At 39.2% G+C, this 24851-nt stretch overlaps 4 protein-coding genes across 5 annotated transcripts in view; 2 read left to right on the top strand and 2 right to left on the bottom strand.

The window, feature by feature from the left end:
- Positions 1 to 3908, bottom strand: part of snx19b (sorting nexin 19b) — a gene marked incomplete at both ends in the record, with an annotated part of 31711 nt that extends 27803 nt beyond the window's left edge. Inside the window, 4 exons of the mRNA XM_083885978.1 lie at positions 156 to 354; positions 1041 to 2255; positions 2401 to 2595; positions 3705 to 3908. Of these exons, the coding sequence (XP_083742104.1) occupies positions 156 to 354; positions 1041 to 2255; positions 2401 to 2595; positions 3705 to 3908 (1813 nt within the window). The remainder of the gene's footprint in view (positions 1 to 155; positions 355 to 1040; positions 2256 to 2400; positions 2596 to 3704) is intronic.
- Positions 3909 to 7449: 3541 nt separating this feature from the next.
- On the top strand, positions 7450 to 14357 carry il4i1 (interleukin 4 induced 1; the record flags this gene model as incomplete). Its single annotated transcript, XM_083887356.1, has 8 exons — positions 7450 to 7494; positions 7697 to 7802; positions 9943 to 10157; positions 10795 to 10907; positions 11752 to 11953; positions 12091 to 12159; positions 12613 to 12749; positions 13589 to 14357. 8 exons carry the CDS (start codon positions 7450 to 7452, stop codon positions 14355 to 14357), a joined length of 1656 nt encoding a protein of 551 aa, XP_083743482.1.
- A 1013-nt stretch (positions 14358 to 15370) lies between these two features.
- timm8b (translocase of inner mitochondrial membrane 8 homolog B (yeast)) lies at positions 15371 to 17355 on the bottom strand. The gene is made up of 2 exons (XM_083886725.1): positions 17171 to 17355; positions 15371 to 16075 (listed from the first exon to the last, which is right to left on the bottom strand). The coding sequence occupies exons 1-2, from the start codon at positions 17270 to 17272 to the stop codon at positions 15908 to 15910; spliced, it is 270 nt and encodes an 89-aa protein (XP_083742851.1). The 5' UTR covers positions 17273 to 17355; the 3' UTR covers positions 15371 to 15907.
- Positions 17356 to 18040: 685 nt separating this feature from the next.
- LOC310924784 (succinate dehydrogenase [ubiquinone] cytochrome b small subunit B, mitochondrial-like) lies at positions 18041 to 24553 on the top strand. Of its 2 annotated transcripts, none has more exons than XM_083886618.1 (4): positions 18041 to 18120; positions 19134 to 19244; positions 20098 to 20245; positions 22913 to 24553. In XM_083886618.1, the coding sequence occupies exons 1-4, from the start codon at positions 18072 to 18074 to the stop codon at positions 23076 to 23078; spliced, it is 474 nt and encodes a 157-aa protein (XP_083742744.1). In that variant the 5' UTR covers positions 18041 to 18071; the 3' UTR covers positions 23079 to 24553. The 2 variants fall into 2 exon arrangements, with proteins under 2 accessions (XP_083742744.1, XP_083742743.1); XM_083886617.1 differs by having other exon boundaries at positions 20095 to 20245.
- The last annotated feature ends 298 nt before the right edge of the window (positions 24554 to 24851 follow it).

Below are 24851 nucleotides of genomic sequence, written 5' to 3'. Positions count from 1 at the left end.
CAATATTAAAGATATTTTCTCCACCAACTCAAGGATTAACCAAAAATCTAGATGTGTCTGTAGGCAGTAGTGTAGGTAACTAGCATCAAAATTAAATTTTTCTTTTATCCTAAAAATATGCAATAATAAGCCAATTCTACGTTCACGTCTCGTACCTTTGATGAGCTTCCTAAGCTCGCTCTTTTCCTCCAGTCGTGTTTGCAGGTTGAGAAACTCACTGTATCGTCTGTTGACCATGTGATAAGCTACTGGCTGGACGCGAGATGGATTCTCACAACTTATCTGCACAGCTTCCACATCCTCAGAGCCAGGCTGGATGCTTTCTTGGTTCTCACACCCCATTGCTGTCTCATACTGGAAAGCAAAACAAAACAAAAACTTGTAATGCTTGTCATTTTTGTTGATTCCTGTCACTTGTTGTGTGAAACACATACTATTATTAGTATTAAAGCACTAGGCAGCATACTCTAGAAAAATGATTGATTGTTATGTCTCTTCTGGTGGTAGTTACATTTTGGGATGGTCTGGTTCTCTCTCGGAACACTAAATTAACATTATTCTGAAAAGTGAATATAAGTAGCAATACATAACACCAAAATATATTGCAAACCCCCAGCTTTATGGCTTATTGCTGCTAAAACCATAAATACATTGTACCATAAAAATTATATATATTTTTTCTATTTTTGTGCCAAACAATGGTTGGTTTATTATCATTAAAATGATTTTGATGCTTTTATGGTCAAAATAACATAGTGACAACAACACTTTTAGGGGACAAATACAAATGCAGATGGTGTCGTTTTGCATTACCATTAAATTAAATGTGCAATGGTGTGTTCAGTTTTAATATCACAATGAAAAGTTTAAGCGAAAAAGTTCTCCAGCTTTTAATCTTTGAAAATATCTTGATTGCTTTTGAGGCAGATCAGACCTGTGCATCTACTGCACACTGTAGAATTGGTTGCACCCGGAAATGTACAGGATCACAAGATGGGCAGAGGATAGACAAACAGACATAGATGGTGTGTTGCCCTTACTTTGATGGTGTATAATGTGTAGGGGTGTGAGCCAGTGCCTCTGTGCTCCTTTGCTGTGATGGTGCCAGTGATGCGGAGGTTCTGGATGATGACTGGTCCATCTGGGCTGCTGAGGGGCTCAAAACTGAACGATGGCATGGGAGAAGGGACTTGCAATGGACTGCCAGCTGTCAGCTCACTGGGGTTCCCAAACCCAGTCTGGTCTACACCCAGAGGAAGGTCTCTGGTCAGGTTTACTGAAGAAGAACTGACATCCCTCTCCAAGTCCTGGAGGCTGCTGACACTGAGAGTCCCCTCTACTGCCCTACTGGATAAGAGGCTGTAGCCATTAGGACGTTCCAAATTCACCAGGATGTTTGGACAGGAGCCACCCACTGGAGAGGGGCAGACATCGTCCAAGTCCACATCATTGTTGTTTTTAACAGATGTGGTACATTCTTTCCTTCTGTCATACAGACTGTCCTCTTGGCCTATCATCACCAGGGAATCATTAGAACTCTGCTTATAATCAGCCAAAGGAGAATCTAGGTCAGAGTCATTTTCCTGGTAAAATGGGTTTGATTTGCTTCCTCTAATGTAACGCTCAAGGAAGGGAGGAGTACTTTCTTCGTCATCAGCATTGTTCTGGGGACAGTCCACCTCCTCGCCGTCAAAGACATCATAGGCAGTAAGCTCAGTCATCTCTGTCTCAGCAGGGACAGTGTGGTTCTCTGCTCTTGCTGGAGGAGCTTCAATATTCTTCTGAGGTACCTGTGATGTATCTGGTGGTGGAGCAAGCTCTGATTCAGCAGTTGGTGGTAACAATAGCTGTGGGGAAGTCACAGTCTCTCTAACTGGTTCCTGGAGTGTCCCAGATTTGGCAAATATTTCAATCATAACCATGTTCAACCAGTCAGGGTCAGACAGTTTTGCAATGAGAGGCAGAAAGACATTACAGGTTATGAGCTCTCCAACAACAAACCGTCCTGTTTGGCTCTCCAAGTGTGGCGGTGGCACCAAAACATGCAACAGCAAATCTACAAATGCTCGGGTATAGTTGAGCTCTGCTGTGTCACTGGTCATGGCAAGATGAGGTGTGGTAACCCTTGAATATGCTCTCCACAACTGCTCACTCTCACAGCTCATGGATGTCTGCTGTCCAGTTAACAGCTCCTTGCTTCTGATGTAGTCCTGCAGGTGGCAGCCAAACAGATCGAGGATCCTCTGGGTCAGCTCCTGCAGTGATCAGAATGAATTTAGTAATTTGATTAGCAAGTAATATTCTTTTCTTTCTGTTATTCAGCTTCATTATACGTAATAGTGCACACAAACAAATAGCACTGCCACAGCTGTCAACATTTTGGTATTTAAATTATAGTACCTTTCTGTTGACATGTCTTGAACGGGTTTTCATTTCCATAGCCATAGAGATCATGGCGTCATGAATCTCAGTCTCAAAGCTTGTGTCAGAGGACACAGTGGAATACCAGGAGGTGACAAAGTCCCTGATGATTTTCCTCACTGTGTTATGGATCTCCTCATCCAAGTGTTGATCATCCCCCACAGAGGCTGGAACCTAAAGTATCACAACAAATATTTAATCAGTATTTATTTTCACATCTTTCATACTCATTTTCACAGTATAAACAAGTGATACCAAGGCTATGTCTGGGCCTGTGATTTCCAAAAGAGTCTTAAAGCAAGGGCATCCAAATTCTCTTTCAAAACATTATCCGATATATTTAAGTCTATTAAAATGGAACAACATTAATGTGACTATAGATCCACGCTTTTCTCCTGAAATGGAACCTCTCTCTATACATGTATACTATGTATTTTTTCTCAATAATAATAACCTGTTTAATTAAAGCTCACATAGAGTGGTCCTGTTGCACATATATGTTAGTTATAGAGTATATACTTGCATACATTAACTTGTTTTTATGGTCAAAAACCTCCTAGTTGCTGTAAACGAGCCGATGATTGGCCAATACCCGGAAGTGACATAATCAGCACACCCGCTCTCAGAAGTGCAGCTCCCCCTTCTGGAACGGTGGATGCACTGCTACTCATTATCAAAACATTGTTTTAACAATGTTTAAAAATAGCTTCATCACGACTCCCCACCGCAGTCCCTTTTATGACTTTGACCCGGAGTCTGACCCAGAGTCGGAAGACACCGTCGCTCATGAAACACCTCCACAACGGACGTTATTCTTCTTCTGCGGTACAATGTACGCAACCGGATGTACCCGGACTCGTGCCCAGAGCAGGAGGATCTGCTGTTCAGGAGAACCGATGTTTACGTAACCGGACCGGGTTTTTTCAGAGATCTCGCTGAGCCCGAGATTACAATAAAACACAGCGTTCTCAGCAATGGTTGAACTGTTTGTTTTTCGAAACTTCAGGGCTTCATAAACAAGGTAATGACGCAGATACACACTTAAAAAACAGCGTTAATTGGAACTTCCGGTCTAGGGCCGCTTTAAAGCATGTCTTGCTAAAACAATACACTCTATCAACAAAATGTATTGCCACTGTCTAGATCTCTCTCACAATCTTATGGGTTCTGTATAATATTGTGTTCCATCTAAAAGGGCATTGTTGCAACTTTTGCACAGTGTAGCCCTTTTAGAACTATGTCAACATACCAGAATTAAAAACCACAGTGACTTTCAGATTTACCTCCTCCAGAGTGATGAACCTCTCAAGGTGGACCACATTGTCAGACTCTAGGACCACCTGTGAGCCAAGCCAGCCACCCAGCACCACCAGCAGGCTGGTGAACACGCACAGCAGCCAGATGTTGACCAGCAGGTGGAACAGAACCAGCCATGCCAACACTACGCCAAAGCCCAGCAAGCTCCTCTGTCCCAAAACCTCAGTCATGGCACCCTAAGGTGTTTACTGACCAACACCCTCAGGAAGAAATATGTTGATTGTACACTCTGAGGAACATCCCACCCTGAAAAATAAAAACAGTAGAGAACACAGGTCAGGTATAATATTTCAAAATGGACTGAGAACCTGCACAGGTGATAGTTTGAGATCAAATGTGAATTTATATTAAATAAATTGTGTAAATTTGATCAGAATAATGTGCTGAGGAGGGTCAGAAATGAATTGTTTTGTATGTATCAACAACAGGACATGAGGCAGCGCCACTAAGAGCTGTTAATTCCTAGCACTGACAGATACAACCTTCACTGTCATGTGCCTCAAGATTTAAAAAAAAAAAACATTTAATGGAAATATGAATACCTGTCCAGCTCCAGCACTCCAGCTCTTCTGTATATAGTGTTATTAATTGTCCGAACTTGGCGTTTTCACTGTTACTTGTATTATATTGAGTAATTAATTACAGTTATTTTGTTTTTATGACTGCTCTAGGAGCCTTTGAATTGGCCCCTGCGGAGAAATAACAGTTTTAGTAGAATAATTACTGCAGAAATATATACTTTTTTATTTACTGATAAAGGCCATTATTTCAGACATACAAACATGTTTGTGTTAGCTGCTACAGAAAAGTGCTTGATATATACCCAGGCAAAGATCAATCACAATAATATAAGTTTATTAGTTATAATAATCGTATCACCAGATAACATGTTAAGCTAGCGTTAGCTTCGATACTGTCAAACCCCGTTAAGAAATCTGACAATGTAATGTTTAGTTGTTGTACGACATGTAGGCTATAAGCATAGCTAGCTGATTTTTTACTAATTCATCTTATCTACATTATTACATGCAGCATATGCACATTCGGTATACACTTTATTCACAGATGAATCGACCTGGAGCACCATCATATCTACTTAATGATTAAGTCAGCGATGTAGACCGACTATGATGAGATACATTAGATTATATCAGTGATATTAGTGACAGAGGTGTTTATTTGCGTATCACATATATTCAGAATTTAAGACAAATTAGTGTAGATTCGTCCAAAATCTGAAACAGTATCCTCCGTGTTGTGATAATTTGACAAAATGCACATCAACCTTAAATAACTACGCTTTTGGCTAAAGAATCGTTGTGTAACAACTCAAAAACTGGAAGTACCGTTAGCGAGCTAACTTGCCTTGCTTCTGCATGCTACACAGTGGGACGTGAGTGGCGTCCTTCGCATATATGTTCCACCATGGAAATGAAATACAGTGGAAAAGTGTTTACCCTGCACGGAGCTGTCAAGACAGACGAGTAGGCACGGGCGCTCTCGTGAGCGAGAGTCTCCTTCCTCAGTCTTTTGGTTTGTTTACTTCCTGTATCATAGCGTAAGTTTAAATGAGAGCGCCACCTCCTGGCACCCAGTGGTATCTACGCAGAGCAAATGTTGAAGAAACAGGTTGACCCATGTCACACAGCTCAATATCAATAAAACGATGAGTTTATCACACAAAATGTGGGTTCACTTATAAAAAGTAAACACTGGCGTCTGAAACAAGCGTCTGTGCACATCTGATAACCGGCGCTCCAGACAGACAGCCACACTCACAAACATATTTAAAATGTAAAATCTAGCTATATACTAAACAAGTAAATATTTCTTTCTTATAGCCGTTTCTTGATTATGCAGACTATGCATAAAGTCCACCGAACCACCAGGGGGACCCAAAGCTGCATATCCAGAATTAAAATGAGCTGTCTGTAATGGGTTTATTAAATCCCTTATTTGCTTAAAAACTATATATAGGATGTAAATAAAAATAAAATAAGCTGTAATGATAAGTTGGCTAGTGTTTGTGTGGTGTTTTTATTTATTTTATCATTGTTTTGGGTTTTGAGAATTTGTGTTGCTGTGGGAACTTGAGTTGTGTTCTTGCTTTCAATATTAAAATTAAACATAAAAAAAAATGAGTCTAAGAGTTTATTGTTTATTTTATTTTATATATTGCTGCTTTATTTCCTCACCACTGTACACTGCTGGTAATATCATTTCCCTGAAGAAGTCATCCCAAAGGATAAATAATGTTAAGTCTAAGTCTAAATCAATAACAAAGCGAACAGTTTGTGGGGAAACACGAATGGATGGGTTTATATGCATTTAATATTCAATTACAGTTTTGATTATTGTATGTAATAACATTCCACAGTTAGACAAGAATGTAAACATGCAGTAGGCAACTCATTCCCCACGATGCAAGGTCATGGCTTGAAATTATAAGAAGACAAGTACTTACAACCAAGGTATGAAGAAGAACATCTCTGAATGTACAACACATCGAGCCTTGAAGCAGATGCAGAGACCACAACGGGTGCCCCATTCTTAGGTGTCCTGTGTCCCTAATAAAGTGGCCGTTAAACATATGCTATGAGTGTGGATTGATGATGGAGAATATGATTTTACTCATATGAGAATATGATTTTTCACTCTCTCCTTTTCCCACCCCCAAAACTTCCACTCATTTTCCAAACCAGGCAAACTAATTACAGCTAAGAACCCATTCTGATTTCTCAGGATTTGTGACAGCAGCAGCAGCAGCAGTAGCTTCATATATATTATATATTAAATGGCAGATTTCTCTCCCGAGGCGTTTTTAGTTAATTGACCTCAGTTTCTTTCCCATATGCTGACAAAGATGTGAAATAAAACCTGCACCTTGACCAGCAACAATCATGTGTTTAGCCAAATCTGTACATACTGTGTGATGGTTTTTGTCAGCTGTGATGTAGAATGTCAGGCGAGGCAGTCAGCTGAACCAGCAACCTCATTGTTTAAATGTCACAAGATAGAATGTGATGATAGAGTGCCCTAACACGTTCCTTAGGGGTTTTTTTCCTCAAGACTTTCTTTCTTTCATCACCTCTTTCACTTTCATTTCCACATAAGTGATTCTTCACGACAGCTTTGAACACAATTTTCCATAATACAGCTCCCAAAGATGTAGGGAAAATGAAACTTTGCTCCTCTGTGTCCATCCCACTTTTGCTTTCATTTACTGCATCCTATAAAGTGTGTGTATGTGTGTGTGTGATCTATTACCTGTGAGTGAGGTGAGTCAAACTGCTTTGGCGTCATAAAGAGTAGCATGTTATTATTTGTAATAGCAGAATTCAGGTCTTGGATTGTTTTCTACTTCTGACTGTTATATTTATTACGGTAATGTAGATTGAAGTTTGAACTAAGCTTTTTTTTTTTATAAGACTGACTTTCAGGTCAGATATTGAAATGAATGAAGATGGAGGAAATGAGGTATGCAGATGACTAGAAGAACCTCACTAATCTGATTTGTTCAGTGTGGTTGACTCTCGAGCCGGTGTGGGAAAATATTTTCAGACTGAAGACTCGAGGAACCACACAGTCCCCTCATTAAAATGACGTTGTGTGCAATTTCACACATACCACACGTCCAGCTCTTCCTTCATATACAGAGACAGAGCATTAGAAGTTTAGCTTTGTTGAGGACTTGCTCATTTCAACTCGGTTATGCGTCGGCTTATGATGACGTACGAGACTTTACCTTTGATAAAGGTGAGTGAATGTAGCCAAAGAGACATTAACTTAAAGTTAGCACAATGTCTTATTCATCTAAGCATTTGTTTTGATGTTTTCCATTTTAGCAAATTAAATGCTTTTTTCTTTGTTTTAAATTAAAAACATGTTTAGATCAGTGGGACATTCCACTCTGTGGTAACATAAGGGCTACACCTCTCTCCCACTATGTCTTTGGTAGGTTTCATTTCCCTCTTATAGTGCTGGTATCAGCAACAGTGTGAAGACGTCCAGATCGTGGACCTCCATCCTGAAGATGATCCCTCACATTGCACTGTGTAAATTCAGTGAGTATTTAATTTCTATGACATATACATTCATGGAATATGAAAAAAGCCTGATGCTGATATTTTGGTTTGTTAACTATTTACTAATATAAATTAATTAAAATTGTTGTGCAGAAGTGACAGCTAATTGTGCAATGTGAATCACTGTGAAAATGGAACCTGACCACAGTATTTATTTTATGACAGCTCTGTGTAGTTTCTGCTTAGATACTGTACGTATGACTTGATTATGTTGGAAGCCAAGCCGATCTTCCCCTTTTTTCTGTATGTAAAATCACAGACTGGTAACTTTTGAAAAATATTCCCTATTTTACATATTCACCCTATGGTGTGTTGAATTCAGAGTTTCCCAAACTTTTTTAGTCAGGGACTCACTTTAAAGATGACATATGTCCAGCTCACAAAAACGTGACAAGAGCAAATTTTTACATAAAACTGTATTTTTTAAAATATATTTCTGTAGTGTTTTCAGCGTAGGTAAACTGGTAATTTCCAAAAGATTACAAACATTATTAAAAACATATATAGGGTAAATACCCTTTGTAAGAGCATATGTGATTGTTGATAGCACTGTAATTGTATATAATCACTCTTATCCTTATATAGTTTTATACTTTTATGCAGTTCTTTGCACTACAGTATTTTCTTACAGGAACTACACCATAGGAGGCTAGGAGAACATTATTTTGATGACTCTGTGTGTCTTGTACATGCAGTTGAAATGACAATTTGACTTTGACTTCACAACCCAATACTGTAATAAGTGGGTCTACTTGCATTTAGAGATGCAGCTAACGATTATATTCATAATCGTTTAATCTGTCGGGGTATTTTCTCGATTAATCGAAATGTAGAAATAAATGTAGAAAAATTTTGCTCAGTGTTTGTCAAACCTGGAAATGATGATGTTCTCAAATGTCTCTAAATGTCCACAAATGAAAATTATGCAATTTTAATGATTTATTTGTTATTTACAGGAAATAAATCAGAAAATATTCAAATTAAGAAGCTAAAGCAATCAGATCATATTTTAATAATGAAAATACCCTCAAGAGTGCAGCATTCAGTCCGTCTCTGTGCTTTGTCCTGAAACCTCACTTGTCACCTCACAGGTCCTAGTTTGATTAACTTGAGTAACCTGAATGTAGTGGAACATGAACAAGCTCCTTGCAGCTCTATTTATTTTATTTTTATCTAACCTTTATTTAACCAGATAAAAGACCCATTGAGATCAAGATCTGTTTCAAAAGGGTGACCTGGCCAAGAAAGGCAGCAGCACACATCAACGTTAAACAAGAAACAGGAATGCAACATTTACAAAACAAACACTGAAATATAAAAGTGCAACTAGATATACATATAAAGTGAGGGTGAGGCGGCTACAGCCAGTGATGAACCTCAGAGAACAATGATAAACTAGTCAAGGCCTGTAGGTGGCTGTTAGAGGCACACGTGCACAACATCGCCATAGTCAAGTAGTGGTAAGAACTTCACTGATATCAGGAGCTTCCTGGATCTGAGGGAGAAACAAGACTTGTTTCTATGAAAGAAGCCGAGCTTCACCCTTAATTTAGAAAACAAATTAAAAAATAGCTCCCCATCAATAACAAATCCCAGGTACTTATAACTCTGCCATGGGAAGTTCTAATTGAGGGGATTTTTTTCCATGTGGACAGATGAGTTTGAAAAAAGCATTATTTTGGATTTTTCAGCATTCAAAACCAGTTTCTCAGATTATTCTGCACTATATCAAAGGCAGATTGCAAAAATACGAATGCTTGTGCAATCGAACGTGAAGAGCAGTAAATGACGGTATCATCAGCATAAAAATGGTGTGAGGCATTAGACAAGTTTGCACACAGATCGTTAATGTAAATTGTAAACAAAATGGGTCCTAGGACTGAGCCTTGAGGTTACACCTTTTGTGACCTCAAGAAAGGTGGAACTAACTCCAGCCAAATAATCTTTGAACCAAGTAGTAGCTTGTGTGGAGATGCTCAAGAATCCAGAAAAACAAAATCATCAGATCTATTTGGTGATTTGAGAATGACAAAATCAATCTCCGTTGGCCTCTGTGAGTCTCCGGGAATACTCTGGGAATAACTTTCCCCCATGACCTGGTATTTTATTCCTCCTTCAGTTCCTCTGCTTCTCGTGGGGGTTGTAGTGATCGCTGTGAGTGGGATCACAGGAGACCCCCTGTACGACTGCCTCCAAGACGCAGACTACAGCGAGCTCCTCAACATTGTGAATAAAGGCCTCCCCGCCACCAGGACGCCCCGTCACGTGGCAGTCATCGGAGGAGGAATCGCTGGACTCACCGCTGCAAAGTTGTTAGAAGATGCTGGGCATAAGGTAGATTAATTTAACATTTACAGCTGCTTAAAATGTTACATTGTATCTCAACAAACACTGATCATTTGAGTCAGCATCTTGATTTATTTGCAAAAGCTTAGTAAGTCTGTCACAGGGTCACGAGGCTGCAGGCCTTGATGGTGTTTCTCTACTCATTTATCTGCTGTATATGATTATATTCTAAACTGGTCAATGTCTTCTTGACTTGTTCTTATTCCGGCTTTAAAGTAAAAGCATGTGTATCACTGGTGCTTAAAGAGGCAGTATGTAAGATCTGAATGCCAATGAAAGGACAAATCCTAACATGACTTAAAAATTCGACCTTCCGCAGTTGTACTTTCTGGAGTTGCACTGGAACACAACACACATGTATATATATATGCACATATATATATGTGTGTGTGTATATATACAAATATATATAATATGTATAAAATATTTTAAATAATCACTGTATCGTCACACCATTGTTGACATGGACAAAATTGTATTGTAGTGTAATAGTATGTCCTTTCTGGTGCTATGGAAATGGTAGAGCAAACTGTAGTCAGGTTGCTCTGCGTTTCCATGTTAAAAATCCTGCTTTGTGTGTAAAGTGCATTTAACAAGATGAGTGTGTGTCTCCATGGACAACAAGGTAACCATAATAGAAGCAAGTGACCGCATTGGAGGCCGTGTGGAGACGTTCAGGAACAGAGAAGAAGGCTGGTATGCAGAAGTGGGAGCCATGAGGATTCCCAGCTTTCATAAGTGAGTCATACTCCTAAACCATGTGACAGCGTCACTTTAGTCACTTAAGTATTACTTCACAGTTATTGTTATAAAATATGGCAGTGTTTTGTCCATGAGAAATAATATACAAATGATTAGGAGAAAAACTCATGTGTTATATATGTAGATTATAGTCAGATGGTGGGTAGATTTTCAAGCTACTTTTAAATATTCTAGGCAAAATTGACACTATCCCCAAGATTCTTTTTCTTAAGAACATTTAAAGAACATTTAAATCTATTTAAGAATATTTGTTTTGTTTTCTGGCCACACGGTTTGCGTAGTGGTTAGCACTCTTGCCCCGTGTGTGCATGGGTTTTCTCCGGGTTCTCCAGCTTCTTCCCACAGTCCAAAAACATGCAGATTTGGAGATTAGGTCACTCCAAATTGACCATAGGTGTGAGAGTGTGAGTGAATGGTTGTTTGGCCCTGTGATGGACAGGCGAACTGTTTATGGTGTACCCTGCCTATCGCCCTATGTCAGCTGAGATAGGAACAGCACTCCCTGTGTCCCTCCGGTGGAGGATAAAGCAGTAGATAATGGATGGATGAATGGATGGATTGTTAATTTCTAATAGGGCTGTTTCTGCAGTGCAGGTTAAAAGCTGAATATTTCCCTCAGGGATTGGAGGAGGCCGAAACGGAGCCAAAAGAGTGAATAATGTATTCACATTTGGGAAGTGACCACAAATAGAACTTACAGTTGACCAAAAGCTTGCTTTAACAAAATAATCTATACCTTGTATCCATTTGTATGTCTTACATTAAAAAACATGTCAACATCTCTTTAACATATACACATCATCATCCATATATTCCATAGGATTCTGCTTTCTTTTGCCTCCAAATTAAAAGTTTCCCTAAACCACTTCATCGAAGATGACATCAACACATACTACCTGGTAAATGGTGTCCTGCACAAAACCTACGCTGTGGAAAACAACCCAGGTGTCCTCAACTACAGCTTAAATGAAAGTGAGAGAGGAAAGTCAGCTCCTCAACTCTTCAGTCAGGCACTGTGGAAGGTTGGTAATCACTCCACACATTATCACACATACATTTATAGTATTGTCCATATTTTCATGATAGGAATGTTGATGTTGTTTTGTTACATGATTATAAATAGATACTGCTTTTTTAAAGTATTGTACTCTGTACACAGGTGAGGGATGACCTCAGGATAATGGGCTGCAGTGCCATGCTGGATAAATATGATTCCTACACAGTGAAGGTAGCCATTCGTTCATTTTTTTTAAGTATCATACACAATCAAAAATAAGGGTACAAGAACATTTCTGTACCTGTAGGTACACATTTGGACAAAGTTCCCTCAATAGTACAATAAACCAAATTGATATAAGGGTATGTATGCACTTCAAATGTTTTTTTTAAAGCCATTGAATTAGCTTTTTATTCCTGCAAGTATGGTCAAAGTTTCATTATTATGTGGACAAGTATTGTTATTTTTATCTTTTCAAAAAAACAAAATCATACCCATTTATGTACCATTGTATCGCAAAGATACATACTGTATGTTGGTACACCAAACAGACTCTCCCCAACCAAAATTGTCTTTTAAAAAGGTACATTCCCCAGCAACAACATTTGTACCCTTTTAGGTACACATCGGCATTTAGATGGTATTTGATGAAACCTGATTAATAAATTGAATAACTGTTTACAGGAATATCTGGTGAAGGAGGGCAACCTGAGTCGCGGTGCGGTGAGGATGATCGGGGACATTCTGAATGAAAACAGCCTCTTCTACACTTCACTGATAGAGATGCTGTACATACAGTCAGACATAAACGACAACACTGAGTATGTCATATGTTATATTCACCATATGGACTTCAGTTTGCATAGTGGCTGATTATCAGTTATAGAGCATCACAAATGTCTGAAAGGTCCACTCATGCCAGAGCATGGAAATGCTAATATGTTAGAGTCAGGGTTTCCTGTTTGATAGTTGACATGAACTCTCAAGTACTGTAATTACTTAAATTTTTGGGGTTCTTCACTTTAGTCATTTCCACACATAAATCCATTATATTCACTGGATATACAAGCACAAGTGTATATTCAACATGGTTGAAATGCAGGACTGGCCCAAGCCTTAATGGGGCCTTAAGCTGAATTAGATTTTGGGTCCCCTCCCACATAGGGGTCCCCTCCCACATAGGGGTCACCCGTGCTTGACAATTACTGACAATAACTGAGTCAAACCAGTTTAATAGCCTTGCTTTTTAAACCTTGGAACAGATGCGCAAATTTGCACTACATGTGTAATCTTCAACTAAATTAAAACCAAATAAGTTACGATAAACACTATTTAGATATGTGAATGTATCTAAAGATATCTAGATTTCTGGTGATAAGCACAATGTGTTAAATCGGTCAGGCTACAATATCAGTCATCTCAGCAGCTCCCAGGTTTTGTGACAGAAGCGAAAACTCACAATCTCCTTGGTAAAAATACTTGGTAAAAAAAAATGTGTGTTGTTTTTGTGGACTAACATACTCAGCTGTTCTTGGGGGCCCCCTTTTTTTCACTGCTTCCATAGAGTGATGGGGAGAGTGTAACGTTAGAACTATATTGTACAGGACAAAACATCGTAGATCTGTCATTGATCAACTTCCTGGTGTTTTTTCTGTTCCAGATACTTTGAAGTGACAGACGGCTTTGACCACCTCCCCAGAGCCTTTTACCAGGTGCTAAATTCCACCATCCTTCTCAACTCCAAAGTCAAGCTGGTCGGCCAAAGAGGAAGCAGCGATGTAACTGTGACGTATCAGGATTGGCGGAATTCAGGCTCCCTAACCAACCTCACTGTGGATTATGCTCTGATTACGGCCACAGCCAAAGCCACACTCTTTATTAACTTCCAGCCCCCGCTCTCTGGGGACAAGATGGAGGCCCTGCGTTCAGTTCACTATGCCAGCTCCACCAAAGTGGTTCTCAGCTTCAGCGTGCGCTTCTGGGAGAAAGAGGGCATCAGAGGAGGGAAGAGCATCACAGACCGTGTCTCTCGCTTTATCTACTATCCCAGCCACAGCTTCCCAGGTACAGACGCAGGGGCTCTCCTTGCATCTTACACCTGCTCTGATGATTCCACACTCTTCCAAGGGATGAGTGAGGAGGAGCTGATGGATGTGGTTCTGGATGACCTGGTCATGATCCACGGAGAGGCAATCAGGAGTGTGTGGACGGGGGGGCTGGTGAAGAAATGGGGCCTCGATCCTTACAGTCTGGGAGCCTTCGCCCTGTTCACGCCTTACCAGCAGGAACAATATGCGAGGGAACTGTTCCAGAGTGAGGGAAGGGTGCACTTTGCAGGAGAACACACAGCCACACCTCATGGGTGGATCGAAACTGCCATGAAATCTGCAATCAGGGCAGCAAAAAACATGAACAGCCTGACTCTGTAGTTTTATTTGTGATTTGTATACAGTATGTACTGTATCGTGTCCAACCAACACTCCAAAACATGAGAAAACAATTGCTTGGTTGTCAAAATACCTGCTGATTATTTTTTAGGTTAATCAACAAGTTAATTAATCATCAAATTAGTTAATAGAACAGCTGAGCTCCTGGTGGTGCAAATGGTTAACTCTCAATACCAGACATGGACTGTTTAGTCATGTCCTTAATTTCTGTGCATTGTTTCATTTCGGCTGCTCCACATTTCACTCGTATGTACAAGCAATATGAGGAGTATTCTTTAGTACATTGATTCTTCTTTTTTAAATGTACCATTGACATTTATGTAAAACATATTTTCACATCAGCGGCCTCATGTATGCCACTTAATTCAGTTCAACAATTTGGCAGTGTTGATGTGTGTAACTGTATTACATGAATATATACACTTCTTCAGCCATTTACAACACATTTAAATAATTTCACTGATATTATTTTTTGTAAGTTTATAAAGAAAATAAATTAAAATTGAAGAAATGTAACAAAACCATGTGCATTTAAACTGGGCAGTGAGAAACTGCACTTAAAAGTATTATTATTAAAACATTTTTGTGGCTTTAAAAATAGCCTGGGTGCTCCATGTTACTGTAAATGTATCAATTATTAGTATTCATAGAATGGATATAATCCACAAGAATCTGCTTTTCCTTGCTTCTAAATTACAAGTGTCCCCATACCACTTCATCTAAGATGACTTTAAGATGCACTACTTGGTCAATTTTGTTGGTAAGCTGAGAAAAATCCTCTCCCATGCCTGCTCACTGTACACCAGTATTTCACCGACATGGACAAAAGTGTGCGGAAATGTGGCATTTGAGTACAGTAGACAATATGACAAAATAGCCTTTTCCTGGACTCCCAACAATATCATTCCCCCCATTTCAGAACAATAAAAGTCTCTAACCAATCAAACAGTCTCAAAACTAAGACACTAGTCATGTAATTAAGAAATCGTTAAACTTTATTGTATATTTCCTGCTTCATTCAGTTCCATTCAATTCTGTATGTATATAATCGTCTTTGAAGTCATGCTATCATGTGAACACTTGATAGCATGGTGAAAGGTGTGAATCACCTTTCACCATCCAACTTTTTGCAAATAAATATGTGAAAACAATCAAGTGCTATTGTCAATAATGATGTGGCCGACCTTGATGAAAATCCTTATCATCACTTATTTTCTCACTTACATTATGTTTTCTACTGGTGTGACAAAGAATGGGACACAACTAAAGCTGGACATGCTCTTCACACTGAGATGAGTGAATGAGCACCCTATAGAGAGAACGCCGCTTCATCCTTAACTGTGTTTACAACATGATGGATATGACAAACAGGAGGGTGACACACAAGTGCTTGGTGTCGGTTCACTAATGTCACAAGACTTCTTTTGGACCTCTAAAGCACCACCAGTCCAAACAGGAAGAAATAAAAACCCATCCGTTACAGGTCGTCATTTATGTCATCATACAGTCCTCCTGGCACTTCCAGTCAGTCATTAATGTCCTCCCTTCTGCACCATCTGTGTGAAGCGGTTGGTTATGGTCAGGGTGGTGTCGATGAATCGCTCCACGCAGCTCACTAGACACGTCTCTGTCCGGTAGTCCAGCTTTGAACCCGGGCTGTCCACACACTTGTCCCAGCAGATGTCAGTGAAATTGTGCACCTGGAATCAAAATCAAAACAACAGAGGTTGATTGATTAGAGCCAGGTTGATATATATGTTTTGGTGATCACTTAGAAGAGGTAGTCTGACCAATAAAGGTCTTTAGAGGCCATTAACATTATGATGAATGTAACAAAAAAAAATCAAATCCTCTGAACATTCAAAGCTGCAATAGTTGATTAATCATCATTAATTATCAAAATATGCAATTTTTAAGCAATTAACGCACTTTACAGAATTTTTACTGATTTTCCAAGACCCACAAAACAGTGTGTTCTGTGACTACGTAAACACTGAAACGACCAAAAGAAATAGTTTCAGTCCTAGAATCCAAAGAGATTTAAAAAACAAAACAACAAAGATTTATAATGGATCTCAGTGGTGACAGTATGCAAATGTAAGGTGAAAAGGGGAACGAGTTTCATAGCATCAAGAGTCAGAATTTAAAAATTACATAATATCATGTTATGCATTATTCGAGTACATAACAAGACATGTACTTTACTACTACAAGATAGAAGATGGATTCATTCACAGAAAACTGATTCATGCAGTTAACCACACAAAGTTGGAATGAACTACTTCTACAAAACTGACAATTTTGTCATGTGACCCGAGCACACCTGTGAGACAGACAATGCCCAAAGGTGATCGTCTACCACAAACTGATTCAGTGCATACAATAGCATTATTTCAGTTGGCAAAAAGTGATATGTGCTCCTACCTTGTGGCAGAGATGATATTTTTGCTTCAATATCACTAAATATCATCTGGAGGTAATATATGTTATACATTATAGCCCTCTCAGTCCTTTTTATCCATTGAAACTGTCTGGGAGGATATTTTTGTGTCAAAACTCACTTGTTTTCATTTAGGGTGTGACAAATTTAAACACAAGAGATCACTCAGCCCCTTTGCCTTTTGAAATTCCTGTAAAAGGGCTAGTCGAAACGATAACATGCTGTATCCCAGCTACCAAAAGGCGATTTGGGCTACCAACTTGTGGCTGGGGGGATATTTTTCCTTCAAACACTTTTCGACGCGACCATGTATCCTAAACGACTGAGTTCAAATTAGCATGGTTAGCATACAAACCTGAGCCTGGAACTGGGCTTTCTGCTGTTCTACGGCAATCATTCGTTGCAACTCCGCCGCTTGCGCCTTTTCGGACGTGTTGAAATTCTCAAAATTGTCCATAATGTCGTTACACAGGAGTAAAAGACGTTGAAAAAGTACAACTGGACTGTGATTCAGCAGGCAACGTGGGGAGCTGAGTTGACCTTAGGTTGTCTTTGATTCACTGCGTCTGCGCTGTAGCGTTTCGGTAAAAGACAGCTGATTTACAAACTATATGGAGCGACTGCAGACTTACTGCGGGCTCGCTCCAAATGAACTGCGCCTCTACTGGTATGGAGACGAAGAGCAGGCAGTAGCAGCAGCCAGTGATGTGAACCCCACTTGTACTATTATTGTAATATCTGATTTTTGTTGCTTCCGTTTTTTTTTTTATCCTATATTTTTGTATAAGGGTTTCTTTTAATTGTATATGTTATGATAATGCAAAGTTTGTTTTGTTAAGCAGTTTTTGGCCTACTTTTCTTTGCTAATCTGTTTCCTTTCAAAACCTGCAGCTTCAGATAAATTGAAATTAACATATTTAATCCAAATTACAAATTAACAATTTTGTTCAGCCCTTTTGGTGACTCGTATAGAAATATACAGAAAATTAATATTAGAAATATCAAAGACAAAAGGACAACAGAACGATTTATTATTATTTTGACCCAAAGTAAATTAAGTTAAAAAAAAATAAAATGCAACAAAATATTACACACAAACAGACTTTAAACTAACTAACGTAACGCAGTTACGACAGATTGGAGTTTGATCATCTTCTCAAACAGCCACCGACGCCACCTCTGTGCTGCTGCTGCTGCTGCTGACGTCATAACTACATCCGGGTAACGACGGTGGTGACCTTGGTTGAACGAGCAACATGGCGTCTGTGGTCAGGTTAAGTTGTGTATGTCGCAGAGGATTTAAACGTAAGTAACTGTTTCTCTCCACTGTGTTTTCGTATGTTTGAATGTGTTTGAAGACTTGAGTGTGGCAGGCTGATATCAGGGCGATTTCAATCGAAGGGACGTCGAATTCTGGCTGTGTCGGACACAATACTGCAGTTCACTACGAGTAAACTAGTATAATCTCATGTAAGTGTTAGTGGTTACTGTCACTGACTCACAGTTCACCTTCTTTTAACTATTTCTCGCTTGCAAACATAAACCTCCTCGGCGTTTAAGTAGTAACGCGTGTCGGTGGAATTGAAACTTGCTGCCACGATGACATCAGACTGTGACGTTGAGCAGACGCCCAGCTGTAAGCAACCACTGTAAAAATGGCTATTTAGGAGTTTTTGTGTTTCGTGTTACCGTTACAACAACAACAACCACCATCTTTCAAAACGGGGAAAACATTGCCATTCAGCCCACATTAAAACAATAACCTGAGATGTGCATACTATCATTAATATACATTGTAATTGTTCCGACTCTGTTGACGATAAGTCATGTGTGATGAAGTGTGTTTGTTGGGATGTATTGTTGCATGTTGTCAGACCCCGGGAAGAATATCCAGGTAATTCCAGTTGAAGGTAATGGAAGTATGTAAAATATGTATCCCAGCGACTTTTAGCATTTAAGAGGTTACTGCAGTTCAAACTGAAAACATTGCAGGCTCATGGTTGCCAGATTTTCTGAAATACAGAAATAAAACTCAACACTTATCAGGTGTAAGTGCTGAGTTTGATTTCTGTTATATTGTTCTGTTTCACCCTGTTCATGTGCAAATACATACTTGTATGTAACTGTCCCATCTGCTTTATTTGTATAAACTGACAAAGTGAAAACAATGGACCATAAAAACTTGATATATATTACATAAACACATATTTTTTTAATTTCTGAAGACGCATCACGGTCATTGTGTGTCTTGATCTAATACATTTCTTACATGTAGAACCTTTTTAAGTTGGAAGTCTGACATGTTCTTTCTTTTTCAGCTCTGTTTTATCAAAGCACTTTGTTGCCCAGACCGCTGGTCGTACCTCATAAATACCAGGAGCAACCCCACCTGCTGACAGCGAGGATTCATGGATCTCAAGCTCTTTATGGTTAGTGTTGACATGATAACATAGTTTACAGTCTGCAGTGTACAGAATATCAGGAAAGTGGGTCAACGAGTCAGTTTATAGACGATTGCCAAAAATATTAGTAGTTATTTTGATGCTTGAATAATTGTGTTCCACAGTACATTTGTTGCATTTCACATGTCTGATATAGTGAATTGAAAAAAGACACAAAAAGATATATAATAATCATACGTGTTTTTTGGACATTGTGACTGGCTTTTTAAAAAAATTAATTCAAGATCAGAAAATGAATAATCAAACTAGAAGAAGCAGTTTTATTAACCTGTTGACTTGGTTTCATCAACAAGACCCTTAGAAAAAACGTCTTTCACCTTTGTTGTACTGTAACTCCTTTGTCACTGGAAGATAAAGGAGATATAATTAAACTAATAATAAGTAATGGTCAGTTTAAATGTCATATCGCAGTGATAGTGATCGTGATAGTGATGTTAAATTGATCAAAGTCCAACTCATCGCACTCTAGTTGCTTCATTTCAATTGTGTGATGTGGTTATCGGCATCTGACAGCTCTGGTGCTTTGGAGCCCAGATTTAGTGTGCTGAATTAAGATGTGGTGGAACTTTTGCAGTTTCCCTCACCACACTTACTAGAAACATTATAAAAGTCATAGCACACCATTCCCAGCTGAAATACATGTTTTGATGAATGAAATGTTGGAGGATTTCTAAAAGCTGGTAGATGCGTTTCAAGTAGAAATCATATCAATATTTCATCTTTAGTTTTAGTGGGGATGAATTGTAAGTTGTCTTCAATATCTATCAGCAGAGATTCTGTGAATTAAAAAAATTGTATGTTTTTTCTTGCTCTACAGCAGGCGCTGGCTCTAAAGCCGCCTCCCTGCACTGGACAGCAGAGCGAGTGCTGAGCATCCTGTTGTTGTCCATGGGACCTGTTGCCTATTTTAACCCTGGTCCAGCCATCGACTATTCTTTGGCTGCTGCCTTGACACTCCATGGCCACTGGTAAGATGAGCTCACACTGACCTGAAGTCACATTTCACCTGTTTCATATAATGAAGGAGTCATGTTTTTTACACATTTTTCAGTTCAAACTCAAATTTTAAAAACCCGCTGTACAGCATAAAATCCCATCACACTGTCTGAAGTAATCAACTCATCAATGGTCCAGCACCTTGCCATAAGATCCACCTTTCCATCAGAAAAATAAGACAGTAATGTTGTTCTGTGTAAATGGAGGACAAATGCAAACTAAGCCATCCTTCTGAGCATTTGAAAGGTGTCATGTGGAAGTGTTTTGGGATTTACACTACAGATTGGCAGTGCAATGAGTGGCTAATTAAGTGTAGTAATACATAATATCTTCATATTTGTTTGTGGGGGCATTGTGGAACATATTTGAAGGAGTAACATGTCTTGCCTGAACTTGCAGTCAGTTTATACGCGTCAAAAATGATGGGCAAAGCAGTTGTTTGCGATGTACTGAATTATTAGAATCAGTTAATTAAAAAGGTTATTTAAGTACTTCCTGCATGACCGGAGCACAGACCCAGTCTGACACTGTCACTAAACTGAAATATGGCCCCATCAAGATAATGAGGCTGCCTGTAATTATATTGATTTTATGGCTGAAGTATTGTCAAACATGTTCAATGAGTGAGTGCTTCTGCCCCTTTTTGCTAGAGCGGGTACCAAAAAAAGCATTGGGTACCAGGTACCAAGTAGTGCTAGAAATGTATAATGGAAAAGCGCAATAAGCAGTATGAGTGAGTGACACACAGACACTTCACTTTTCCTGGGAAAACACAAACATCCGGATTAAATCACTTAATCCCTTCATCACATGACCTTCCAGGCACTTTCAGTCCAGTGTGAAATCATCTAATGTTACTTGGCCTCACTTCTGTGGTCTAACACCCACACACACATTTGAGGTGCGAGTAAGTTATTTGAAACTTCCAGGAAAACCTATTCCTCAAACATGTCATCCCAGTTCAAATGTTTACCAAGGTGAAAGTTGTGCTCGGCTGATTTTTTTGTTCATCCATTTCACAGCTGTCAGTAGCTGTGACACCAGCCATGGTTAATTTGAACTGTGTTTTCAGACTTGAAGGTGGCTTTAGCTTAGTGTCTCAGTGATGTGCTCTTCCATCAGTTAGAGTGCGAATAGGCGTGGCAGCTGAGGGGCCAGGTCTCTTGTGGGCTGGGGCAGGTGGGTATCTCTGTGGGTCAACCTTTGACCATAATGACTTAGACTAATGCTCCAAGGTCATTTAGCATCATCACTTCAATGTGTTAAAGAATGTTTTTCAGCCGGTCCATAGGATAAGCATCATCTGTGCCTAATAGGATTTTATAGCGCTAAGGAATGTGGGAGGTAAAATCCAGTGTGGTCAATGTGGCTTCAGTCAGACATGAAGCTTTGTGAAGTGAAGGGTGGTAAAGGCAGCACTGTCAGCACCTGCTTGCTCTAATATTAATGCAGTGTTTTATTGTCTGTTAAATGGGCAGTTGTATGAGGTAATGACCAAGTGGCAACCTGTCTTTAAGTCGTCCATAGGGATGTAAACTCCTGTTTTAGAAGCTGGCCCCATGTCGAGGTTTTTCAAATAAAAATTCACCTGTCTCCAGCAACCAGGCTCCTATTGGATGCCTGCCATCAATCACACAACTGTCCATTCATGTTTCATACTTAATCATCTATATTTCTCTAAATGTGAACATTACAAAGGTGTAATCATGTTCCATTAAAGACCTGAAACTAGTGATTGAGCACATTAACTCCTCAGGCGATATCATTCAGATAGGCTCATTTTCTTTTTTTGCAACCAGTGAAGTTGCCCTCTCATGGCTATTTAAAACATTCTTGTCCTGTTTGACCTCAGGAGGAAATGAGAGGACTACAAAATGTAGTAAGGGTATAGCCTGGTGCATGTGCACAGCTGCGCCTGAAACAGGTTTTCAGTTTGTAGACGATAACGAAAGCATGTAATAGCATTATAATAGTGCACCTAGTTCTACAATGGAGAAATGGAGAAGTTCTGTTATAATGAGCTATGAAACCGTGATGGGACAGTGACACCATCGCTGTAAAACTATTGCACCTGGTTGACACAAAGTTGTCGGTGTTCATAAAAATGCGATTTGAGAAGCCAGCTTTGATTGCCATGGTGCCAGTTATACAAAACCAAAAAAAATGTTGTTGGGAATGTAATCGCATAGCAAATAATAACCCTGACATCATAACATCAAGTGAGGCCATGCCAAACAGCTGTAGGCAGTTTCTTGTTGTTGGTGTTTTGATTTATTTTCACTCATGATGGGTCAAAACTATCTGGATTATTGTAATTTTCTTTCTTTCGTTTTTTTTCCTGATAGATATTGCATTGTTTGATTCGGGATGTCTTTATAACTTTAAAAAGTCAAGTTTCTGTTCACTATTCATATTGTTAGATTAAAAAAAAAAAGTATTATCATGTGAGACACCAAATTCCAATGCAATATTATTGAAGTTGGAGTTCTAACTTGCTTGCTGTTATGTAGTAATTTTTTTTTAATTCATACAGAGAAGTTCTGACTGTGATGGATGAAAAAAAAAAAGTAATGATTCCAGTAAAAAAAAAAAAAGTATTTGTTCAGCCTGACTCACTCTTTTTTGTTGTTGTCTTGTAGGGGCATCGGGCAGGTGCTGACGGACTACGTTCATGGCGAATCAAAGATCAAGGCCGCCAAAGCAAGCCTCTTCCTCCTGTCCACTGTCACGTTTGCCGGCCTCTGCTACTTTAACTATAACGACGTTGGCATCTGTAAAGCCGTCGCTCTGCTCTGGAGCAAATGAACTGGAATGGAAAGTTGAGGCTCGACCCGGACGCTGGGACATGAGTAATCCCGTCTCAGCTGACTGTAAAAAATTTAAGGTGTTCCATGTTTATTCTTTGAAATATATCATGTTGACAATGCATGTGTAATTGGGATTCATATTGATCAGTTCAGGCTTCAGGTGTTTTTGCATTCTCACTACATATTACATGTGTCGCTACTTAAAAATTCTACAATCATGCGATATCTACTTATCTGGTTTGTAACTGTTAAGTTTAGGGTGGATATGCATGTTTTCAACACGTCTCATTTCCATTATTCTTTTCATGTACAGGGGCTATTGGAGGCTAATGTCTTAACTGTTTTTTGTTTTTAATCACGGTATGCATATGTTACATTTTGCTCTTTGGTAATAACAGGAGAGCACTTCAGATTCTAGCTTTGCCTTCGTCTCACCGGTTAGAACTCGCCCACATGGTCCATGTTTCTCTTCCTGCAATACTGACAGCAGCAAGTGCTTTTTTTACAGCAGTAATGTCAGGGCGGCTTTGTGGAAGTGCTGAGTCCAGTGAGCAGGAGTGAGGTTTTTGTGAGCACGGAGGGGCTGCTAGGAGAGCACACTTGTATTATTAGCCTTTTTGCTGCTCTGCTGAAAGCTTATTTACGGTTAAGAAGGCCAGATCCTAACCACCTCACTCATTCAAGCTATCCATTAAGTGATGATAATTGCAAAAAATGGTCCAGTTTATAAATTTTTTGGGGGTCTCGCAATAGAAATTGAATACAGTATTAAAAATTATTTATTTGTTCTGGAAATTGAGAACTTTTGAATTGTGCCATTTATATTGGGGGGCACTCACTCTCATGCTTGCTGTAACACTTAATCGAGGGCGAGCCTGTCGCTTGGCACTAGAGGTGGCTAATGTAGGTTAGCAGAGCCATGTGACTTATGGCTAACTATGTTGCAAGGGTTGCTAATGTTGCTAAAGTGATGTCATTATCATTGTTGTAAGCACTTTCATAAACATGTTGGTATATTTGCATAATGTGTTTTGATCGGTCGACACTCATTCTGCTTCATGGAAGGTTTTTCATCCTTCACCCTCTGACGCACAAAACACAAGTAAACATGAGGTAATGGATGAACAATGCAGTTTATGCTATGCTTGACCATTCAAAGTTACGGTTGACGCCTCCATCTTGTACTAAAGATTATTTGAATAATCAATCTGGAGATTATTTTTTCTTGATTCTCTTTTTTTTGTTCACAAGCCATGATTATTCTCTTTTAATTATTTTACAGTTAAGAAGCTGGTTAAAAATAAACAAAAAATGTATTTATTAAAAAAAATAACAAACAAAAAAACTTTAAAAATTAAATATCAAAATAGGTGGGATATGATTAATCAATGCAGCCCTACCATGTACTTGTACACGACTGGATCATCAGCCATGAAGTCTGCCATATTTGTACATTAGCCCAGGATGGATGAATAAAAAAGTGGCTCAAAGGAAGGCTTTTCATGTTTTTATTCTACCTGAAGGCCTCTATCTCACTAATTTTTACTGCTTTATCCTCCATGAGGGTCATGGGGGCAACTTGAGCCAGTCCCACCCTGCCTGCACACAGGTCACCAGTCTCAAGGTCACCATCTCCTTGTCTCTCATATACACTTCAGAGTGAAATGTGTTCAATTGGTTGCAGTTTGCAACTTCTCCAGATGCCATCAAACCCTACACACCGGTCCTGTAAGACCTTACTATCGACCGTGTTGTACTAAGACGGCCCCTA

This window comes from Microchirus variegatus (assembly GCF_963457635.1).
Source record: "Microchirus variegatus genome assembly, chromosome: 3".
In the NCBI taxonomy this organism is placed as follows: Eukaryota; Metazoa; Chordata; class Actinopteri; order Pleuronectiformes; family Soleidae; genus Microchirus; species Microchirus variegatus.
This window is presented reverse-complemented; position numbering and strand designations above follow the sequence as displayed.

Bases quoted from the DNA above. Each gene is read 5' to 3' on its own strand.
- LOC310924784 (XM_083886617.1), top strand. From the start codon at position 18,072: ATGGCGTCTGTGGTCAGGTTAAGTTGTGTATGTCGCAGAGGATTTAAA. The intron at 18,121-19,133 runs GTAAGTAACTGT...TTTCTTTTTCAG, and splicing joins ATGTCGCAGAGGATTTAAAC to CTCTGTTTTATCAAAGCACT. The intron at 20,246-22,912 runs GTAAGATGAGCT...GTTGTCTTGTAG, and splicing joins TTGACACTCCATGGCCACTG to GGGCATCGGGCAGGTGCTGA.
- timm8b (XM_083886725.1), bottom strand. From the start codon at position 17,272: ATGGACAATTTTGAGAATTTCAACACGTCCGAAAAGGCGCAAGCGGCG. The intron at 16,076-17,170 runs GTTTGTATGCTA...TTTTGATTCCAG, and splicing joins AAGCCCAGTTCCAGGCTCAG to GTGCACAATTTCACTGACAT.